General features: G+C 35.2%; 1 protein-coding gene across 1 annotated transcript in view; it reads left to right on the top strand.

Moving 5' to 3' along the window:
- Nucleotides 1-9,598, top strand: part of ATM (ATM serine/threonine kinase) — a 133,098-nt gene that overhangs the window by 51,641 nt on the left and 71,859 nt on the right. Inside the window, 5 exon segments of the mRNA XM_017855270.1 lie at nt 1,050-1,167; nt 2,596-2,769; nt 4,314-4,483; nt 5,828-6,074; nt 9,083-9,198. Coding sequence (XP_017710759.1) covers nt 1,050-1,167; nt 2,596-2,769; nt 4,314-4,483; nt 5,828-6,074; nt 9,083-9,198 — 825 coding nt within the window.

The following is a 9,598-nucleotide window of genomic DNA, read 5'->3' as shown; positions in this document are numbered from 1 at the left end:
TTTTTTTTTTTTTTTTTTTTTTTTTTTTTTCACTTGTTAGATTTTGTCTTAGTCCCTTTGTGTTGCTATAAAGGAATACCTGAGGCTGGGTATTTATAAAGAATAGAGGTTTATTTGGCGTATGGCATCTACATCTGGTAAGGGCCTCAGACTCATGGCAGAAGGCAAAGAGGAATCAGTGTGTGCAGAGATCACATGGTGAGAGAGGAAGCAAGGTTGGAGGCAGGGAAGGCCGTGCCACGCTCTTTTTTTTTTTTTTTTTTTTTTTTTTAATAACCAGCTCTTGTGGGAACTGAATAGTGAGAACTCACTCATTCCTTACCCTCAGGCCTCAATCTATTTGTGAGGGATCTGCCTCCATGACTCAGACACCTCCCATTAGGCATAACCTAATGGGGATCAGATTGCAACATGACATTCGGAGGGGTTAAGCATTCAGACAATAGCAGATACCTAATGTTCAGCTATTTTAAGAGCAGTGAGAGAAACTAGAAGAATCAGAGGAACATAAACAATTATAAAAGATTCGATTACTAAAAAAGGATAAAAGACAAAGTTGATTAAAGAGTTATCCTTAAATATGTGGCTATTACACAAAAGGTGTACTGATCAACTTTTTTCCATCACATAAAACAAAATTTAGATGATACATGAAAACATTAACTTACCCACTTTCAGAGTGATTAAATATTAGAGCAGGTTGACAATGGAATCTGTGGACTCAACTAATTGGTGTTTGGCCAGAGAACAGTTGATCTTTTCTGGCTAGTTTGAGTTCAGTGCACTCAAATTTGGGCAACAGTTAAAATATATTTTGAGACCCTCTTCAATTCTAGGAGAAAATAGATTTTGTATTCAAGACCTTAATACTAAGCTGCTGGTCTGAACCTCTTTAAATAAACTCAGGTTTTATTAGTCTTTAAGAAAGAGCTAGTATGTTATTATGTCTCACAGAGTGATTTATTTTTATTCTGGAATACGCTTTGGCAAGTAGGGTTTGAAATTAAAAAATTATTTCACTTTTTGTTTGTTGGTTTGCTTGTTTTAAGATTGTTCCAGGACACGAAGAGAGATTCTTCCAGGTTACCGAAAGCACTTCCTTTGAGGCTTCAGCAAACAGCTTTTGAAAATGCATACTTGAAAGCTCAGGAAGGAATGAGAGAAATGGTAATTTTAAGTAACATGTATTTGCTGTTATCATATGCTTGCTATGAATATCCCATAAATTACTTTACCAAGTTTGGCATAAGAGAGTTTATAATGCAGTAGTTTACAGTATAAAGCTGCTCTAAAACAACTGTATGAATTGAATGAAACTGCATTATTTCTAGGTCACAATGGGCCAAATCATAGAAATTTCTTTTGGTTTACCTTAATATGTTTCTTTTGGTTTAGCATTTTATGGAGAAACCCAAAATTTAACTGAGTTTTTATGGGAGTATAAATGACTTCCTTTTTTATTTTAAAAATCCTTTCGTATGTGATCTGATTAAAAGCTAATTAAGAGAACAGGTGACAATGGGAAGAAATGGATTGAGGAGAAGAATCTCACACAAGATCAAATCATTGTGGTGTTTACAGTGAAACGTGATATTTCACATTTCTGTAGAATAATATACTTATTATGGTAATGATTATCTTAGGTTTCTAATTTTTTCATTTATTTATGCCCTGATTTGTTTCTTACAAGTATTTAAGATAGTTAAATAACTGTCAAATCTGTGATAGCAGGAAATTGAAAGGCACAATTGAAAGAATGTGAGTTTAGAAAAGAATTTCAATAGATTAGAAAGATAAGTATAAATAACATAAAATCTAATGAGATAATGTATATTATACATTTTAAAGCAGCCTGTCATCTGCAAACTGGGAAAATACTGATCTCACAGCAATTCATTTAGAAAAAGACCTAAGAAGTTTTCTATCTTGAGATTATAGTATGAATCAACATTGTATTACAGTTATCAAAAAAGGCTAACTCTGTCTTATACTGCATTAACAGAAGCATATTGTCATGAACAAAGTTGATACAAGAACTTGGATCTTTTATACTTTTGCTTTATTTTAGATTTTTTAATTTTATGGGTGCATAGTAGGTGTATATATATATGTATTTGGGGAGTACATGAGATGTTTTGATACAGGTATACAATGTAAAATAATCACATCATGGAGAATGGGGTATCCATCCCCCAAACAAATATCCTTTGTGTTACAAGCAATCCAATTACACTGTTTCAGTTATTAAATGTTTCTGTATTTTTTAGAGGATAACTATAATGTTTGGTTTGGTTCTTAGTAAAGTAAAAGATTTTTAGCCAGGATATTATAGATCTGTGTCTTATAAAAAATGGGTGAAGGAATTGACTTAGTGGAAAGCTCATAATTGTTTAAACATGTCAGTGCTTGTGATTTAGCAAAGGTATTGGTCCTTACTGTTTCTTGTACCAAAAGACAGAACTAGGATTAGTGAGTAGGAGGTTTTTTAAATGTGTATAGCTAGTCAAAAAATCTGGAGTTCAGTTGGGATTTTATAATTGATTGTTAAGCATTTACATTTTACATTACATTTTTTTTTTTTAATTTCTTTTTAAGTCCCATAGTGCTGAGAACCCTGAACCTTTGGATGAAATTTATAATAGAAAATCTGTTTTACTGATGTTGATAGCTGTGGTTTTATCCTGTAGCCCTATCTGTGAAAAACAGGCTTTGTTTGCCCTATGTAAATCTGTGAAGGAGAATGGATTAGAACCTCACCTTGTGAAAAAGGTATATGTGGATGAGTATTTTATTATAAGCTTCCTTAGGTCACTGTGAAATAATTTAAAAAGTTAAAGGTAGATTTTCTAAGTGGCACTTATTTAAGACTAGGAAACAGTTTTATTTTTTAGGTTGGGAATATTGGAAAGCAGTTATATAAAAACTATTCAAATAGTGTATTTATGTGCATGCACTGTTGTTTCTTACATTCCATTTGAGAGCATTTTACAAGGCTTTCATTGAACTAACAAGAGTGAATGACTTGCCCACCAGACTGACCAGGCTTTTGGAAATAGTATTTATTGAGGGAAACACATGGAGACAAGAGCAGTATAGGTGTTTTGCCCGGTAGATACTGGGGCACCACATTGGGATCTGGCAGGGCCAGAAGTCAAATTTTAGAACTATCAGGCTTTTAAGTTCAATTATCAGGGGGGAAGGACTAGGGTCCAAGCCTTGTAATTACTACATCAGCACAGTATTATAGAACGTTGGCCCCCTCTCTTTTCCATCCCCTCAGCATTTATGGTTTAGGAAGTTCCCGGCCTTTCCATTGCAAATTTTTATGCGATAAATCAGTGGTAGGTCAGTGGACTGATATGCCAGTTAACATTCTACCAGCATAGTTTCCGTGGTGCTTTGTAGTAAGCCAACCTATAATCAGTTAGCCTTTTACCTCTCAGTATAAGACTTGTTTGGTGTTTCTTAAAAGTATACAAGTACATTACCTAATAATCATAAGTGGTATGTATTGTTTGGATTTTTCCTTATTTGGATTTAAGCCTGAGAGGAATAATTTTATTTTATTTTTATTTATTTCTTTTGAAAGACAGGGTCTCACTCTGTCACCCAGGCTGGAGTGCGGTGATGCAATCATGGCTCACTGCAGTCTTGACCTCCTGGGCTCAAGCGATCCTCCCAAGCCTCCTGAGTAGATGGGACTACAGGCATGTACCACCACACCTGGCTAATTTTTTTATTTTTTTATTTTTATTTTTTTTTGAGACAGAGTCTCGCTCTGTCGCCCAGGCTGGAGTGCAGTGGTGCGATCTCTGCTCACTGCAAGCTCTGCCTCCCGGGTTCATGCCGTTCTCCTGCCTCAGCCTCCTGAGTAGCTGGGACTACAGGCACCTGGCTAATTTTTTGTACAGACAGGCTCTTGCTGTGTTGTCCAAGCTGGTCTTGAACTCTTGGGCTTAAGCAACCCTCCCTCCTCAGACTCCCAAAGCATTGGGATTACAGGTGAACCACCATGCCTGGCCAATAATCTTACATTAAATCTTCCTTTAAGTATAGCCAAATGTTGGAAACTGTTTATGTTTTTATGCATATTTTTATGTTTTTATTTACTTAACATTTATTAAGGGTTTGCTATGTGTCAGATACTGTGCCAGTTGAGTACATTTTCTTAATTATTATTCCATCTCATAGATGAGGAAATGAAGAAAAGTTAAATGAATGTTGTTTCTAGGTCTTATTCTAAATAATATTAACAAGCATTTAAATGATTTATTTTTTCATTTTCTTAACACATTGACTTTTGGTTCGTGCAGGTTTTAGAGAAAGTTTCTGAAACCTTTGGATATAGATGTTTAGAAGACTTTATGGCATCTCATTTAGATTATCTGGTTTTGGAATGGCTAAATCTTCAAGATACTGAATACAACTTATCTTCTTTTCCTTTTATTTTATTAAACTATACAAATATTGAGGATTTCTATAGGTAAGTTTATACATGACATATGTGAAATTTGTTTAATTTAAAATTAGTTAACAATATTTAGCAAGTCCCTATCACCAGCACCACACATACCATACCCATACACACGTGTGTGTGGGAGGCTACATAGTATGAGAAGCGGGACAGCTTCTTTTAATAAGAATGTATTGAAGGGAGTCACTGGACTTCAGATCCGGTCCTAGCTGTGCCAGCAACCAGCTATGTGACTTTGGTCAAACCACATAAAGACCGTCTATGCCTTGGTTTTTTAATATGTAAAGTAAGGAAGTTACACAAGGAGATCTTTCAGTTTCCTTTCAGCTTTAATATTTGATCATCTTTCCTTTGGAAAAGATTGAAGATAGATTACTAGTAGCTGATTATTTCTGCCTGTTTTTCTTTTCTGTTGCTTGACTATAGGCCGTTTAGTCATTACTTCTATTAGAGTTAGAAACTTAATGTAAAACTTTTATTTTGCTAACTTTAACTCCGTAGAAGAAAATTTTGAAAATGGAGAGGTTTGAAACAACCAAAAAGTAATGTTTAGGTATCAGGATGATGGGAAGGCATCTCATATTTGTTGAGCATGCTCTGTGTTATGGACTTTGCTATGCATTTTACATGTAGTAGATCACAGACTGAGTTTCAGGCCCATCCTAATAGAGCTTTCTAATAGATTATGAGTTGTATGTAGGTAACTTCCTTTAAGAAGGATATTCCTACAGAAGTACATTTAGTGTTCCTTATGGTTCATTCATTTTGGCAAGAACAATATAGTCATCTCTCTGTATATGCGAGGGATTCATTCCAGGATTCCCAATGTATGCCTAAATCTGCACATACTCAAGTCCCCAAGTCAGCCCTGCAGAACTCACGTATATGAAAAGTCAGTCCTCTGTATATATAGACTTTCACGTCCCGTGAATACTGTTTTTCTATCTGCATTTGGTTGAAAAATATGCAATTATAAGTTCAAACCCATGTTTTTCAAGGGTCAACTTCATTTACATTAGTTGATTATGCAGAAGAAATAAATATAAATTCACATCTCCATTTTTATTTATTTATTGTTTTGTTTTTTCTTTATGCTAAGGGTGCCACTGAACAAGGTCCCCATTTTTAAATCCCATAATTGTAGTGGTATGTTCTAAGCTTTTTTATTTTTTTAATGTGACTATTTAGAATTTAGTTAATTTTTCCATTTAGAAAATTAAAGAATGTTTAATAATCTGGATAAACTGTGATACTTTAATGCTGATGGTATTAAAACAGTATTTTAAGAACTATTTTATAAGATTTTACTTGGAAAAGTTATATATAATCTATAGTTTAAATTTTATATTTTAGATCTTGTTATAAGGTTTTGGTTCCACATCTGGTGATTAGAAGTCATTTTGATGAGGTGAAGTCCATTGCTAATCAGATTCAAGAGGACTGGAAAAGTCTTCTAACAGACTGCTTTCCAAAGATTCTTGTAAATATTCTTCCTTATTTTGCCTATGAGGGTACAGGAGACAGTGGGATGGCACAGCAAAGAGAGACTGCTACCAAGGTCTATGATATGCTTAAAAGTGAAAACTTACTGGGAAAACAGGTATGGCTTCAATTTTTATCTACTTTTCATTCCCTGAATGATCTGAGATATAACCTTTAAGTTTTAAGGCTATTTATTCTTATTTATATATTGAAACTTAGCTTGTGGTAATCATTATCTAGCATAGCCAACCCATGAATTTTTTTGGTTATGTCATGTTTTCTCCCTCTGATTGGCTTTTAACTAAGTAGAAATGTTTCGAATTAGAAATAACCCAAAAAACCATTTGAATAATTTTCTTCTGCCATTTAAAAATGTATTTTAACTGCAGTAATACACGAATGCAAACTGGTTGTTAAAGTCAAGGAATACTAAACAGTGTACAGAAAACCTTCACCCTCTCTTCAGTCTCACCAAGCTTTCCACTTTTCAAGAAAAAGAACCATCCCTCATTCCTGTAGTTCTCATACCCTGCTGTTTGTTTTTTCATGACACTTATTACCTTCTAACATATGATACAATTTACTTTTTTTTTTGTTTTGTCTTTGCTTTTGTTTTTGAGGCAGAGTCTCACTCTGCTGCCTAGACTGGAGTACAGTGGCATGATCGCAGTTCACTGAAGCCTCTGTCTCCTGGGTTCAAGCAATTCTCCTGCCTCAGCCACCCAAGTAGCCGGGACTACAGGTGTGTGCCACCACACCCAGCTAATTTTCGTATTTTTAGTAGAGACGGGATTTTGCCATGTTGGCCAGGCTGGTCTTGAACTCTAACTCAGGTGATCTTCCCACCTCAGCCTCCCAAAGTGCTGGGATTACAGGTGTAAGCCACCTTGCTGGACCATAATTTACTTTTGAATTATGTTAATTATTTGCCAGTCTTCTCCGGCATACATTTCTCTCTCTTTTTTTTTTTTTTTTTTTTGGCTGATGTATCTCAACCATGTAATATATTTTGGGTATTCATTAAATCTTTGTCAAAAGAAGGAGTCAAGTAAAGAAGGATTTAACAAGCTTCGTTTGTTTTATAATAATTTATATACATTCCAAATTTTTTTGAAGCAACTTATATTAAAACATACATATAAATTTTTTAAGATAAAAAAGCTATGGTCACCCCAAATTTATTTATGTGTTTATTTATTTTGGATATAAGTAAGGGATAACTAACCAAACTTGGTCAATATTAGGTAAACTTCAAGAGACCTTTTTTTTAGTTTCCTAGGTATCTGTATTGAACCAAGAAATGGAACAGCATTTCCTCAGTTGCTTAGGTGGACCTATTCAGAACTGGTTGTAAGTCTGCCGTCTGAAGGGAATTGGTGAGCTGAGGACTCCTTTCCCAAAGACAACTGGAACAGAAATAGGCACTCCAGAGGTTATGGGATTTGAGAGAGACAGCCTCTAGCCACTCCCATTCAATCTCCCAGCTTAGTCTTCTGAGCATTCTTAATCTTACTATTCTTTTTTAATGTATTCAAACCAAAAGACAGCAATTTTTAGAGCCTGAATAGGTTTTGGAGGGAAAAGTAATTATGTTCAGTCTTGATTGAAACACTTGCCTCAAGAATGAAGAACAGCAAAAATTAAATAACAGGAGTTCGAGACCAACCTGGCCAACATGGTGAAACCCCGTCTCTACTGGGTATGGTGATGCGTGCCTGTAATCCCAGCTGTTTGGGAAGCTGAATCAGGAGAATCACTTGAACCCAGGAGGCGGAGGTTACGGTGAGCCAAGATGGTGCCACTGCACTCCAGCCTGGGCAACAGAGGGAGACTTTGTCTCAAAAAAAAAAAAAAAAAATTGTATAAAACACACAAAGCAAGGAAAGAATGAAGCAACAAAGGCAGAAATTTATCAAAAATGAAATTATACTCCACAGGGCGGGAGTTGGCCCCAACCAAGTGGCTCAAGGGCCTGGTTACAGAATTTTCTGGGGTTTAAATACCCTTTAGAGGTTTCCCATTGGTTACTTGGTATACACCCTATGTAAATAAAGTAGTGGCCCGTAATCAGTCTGATTAGTTATAGGAGGGGACCAATCAGAGGTACTTTCAATTTCTTACCTGCCACAGTAAAAGGGAGGAGGTTGCAAAGGGATTAGCCTCTTGTCCTTTCGTTACTTGAGCGTGGAAAGTTGGGGTTTTCCTCTTGATTTCGTTCTAGGAAGTCAGCGTGGATTGGCCTTAGGTTCCCTTCCTCCAGACCTTATTGCCCTGCCTCATTTACGTTAGGTTTCTTTCTTGTCACCTTCTAAAATATTTTTTATTAGGAAGTATGTTTTTGAACTTCCTTATGCATTAAGTAAAGTAGCCATTTGCCTTTTGGTTTAGATCACTGTAATTCCTTATTTGGAAAGTTGTTAAATTCACCCTTAAGACTTCACAAATCTCATTCATTTAACTAACGTGTAACATAGCAGACTTATTCTTTTTATTTAGAGAATTTGTGTCTTTTGTGAAGCTACCTGTCTATAGTGGGAAGTAGATTGATGAAAAGTCCAAATCTGTTGGGAAGGGTTTTATTCTACTATTGATGAAAGGGGATGTGGATATCAGCTAGCCTTAGAATTTGGGATGGCACTCAAGTAGAAGTCTGGGAAGAAGTTATGCAGGGAACAAAGATGAGATTATTCCCAGTCACTGGGAATTCTTAACGGTAAAGTTCTGTAATTGAGAAAGAATTCCCAAATAAAAAGCCAAGAGTAAAATTCAGTTAGAGGAGCAGTTACAGATCAGTGGGAAATTTGGTTGGCAGAAAAATTACCAGGTCACATAACTTAATGATAGACCTGAAGTCTTATTTAAAATGATTCTGTAAAATTGAAGAATTGGATTAAAGGGGCCTTGTTTGGCTTGATTTTCCTACTTTTTCCTCTTAGTCTACAGGTTCACTGCATAGAAGAAAAAGATAGAGTTAGTTATAATCTTGTAGATCTTGGACTTTGAGTCATCTATTTTCTTTTGCAATCGTTGAATAATTTTGGAAATAAGGTAATATATGCCTTTTGAGCTGTCTTGAGGTTCAAAGATATAAAATATTAGATGTATTTTAATTTTGTGCCCTTGCAGATCGATCATTTATTCATTAGTAACTTACCAGAGATTGTGGTGGAGTTATTGATGACGTTACATGAGCCAGCAAATTCTAGTGCCAGTCAGAGCACTGACCTCTGTGACTTTTCAGGGTATGTACATTTTAAACTTAGAGAGCTAGCTGTAGCTTCACAAGTTCTTAAAGAAGTTTATTAGTTGACACCTTCAATATCTATTTCAATTTATAGACATCACTCTTTTTAAAAAGTTTGTTTCTTTAAAAATAGCCACCTTTGAATTGAGGTAATTACCGATCCTCTTTTACCATAGTCTCCCCACAGTAATTACTCTTTCTAAATTGACCACTTGGTTGGCCAACCCAATAACCTTTTCTTAGTCTTTCTGTAATATTTGAACATTGTGCCATCTGTTGTCCCTTGAAATTTTTTTCTTCATGCACATTATTCCTAGTTCTCTTTATCTAGGTCTTGCCTTTCTTGATCACCTTTTCTTTTTTTTCTTTCCCCTTTTTTTTTTTTTTTTTTTTTTTTT

Source organism: Rhinopithecus bieti, unplaced genomic scaffold, assembly GCF_001698545.2.
Source record: "Rhinopithecus bieti isolate Rb0 unplaced genomic scaffold, ASM169854v2 scaffold_39705, whole genome shotgun sequence".
Taxonomy (NCBI): Eukaryota; Metazoa; Chordata; class Mammalia; order Primates; family Cercopithecidae; genus Rhinopithecus; species Rhinopithecus bieti.
The sequence above is the reverse complement of the archived record's forward strand: the minus strand, read 5'-3'. Positions and strand labels throughout refer to the sequence as shown.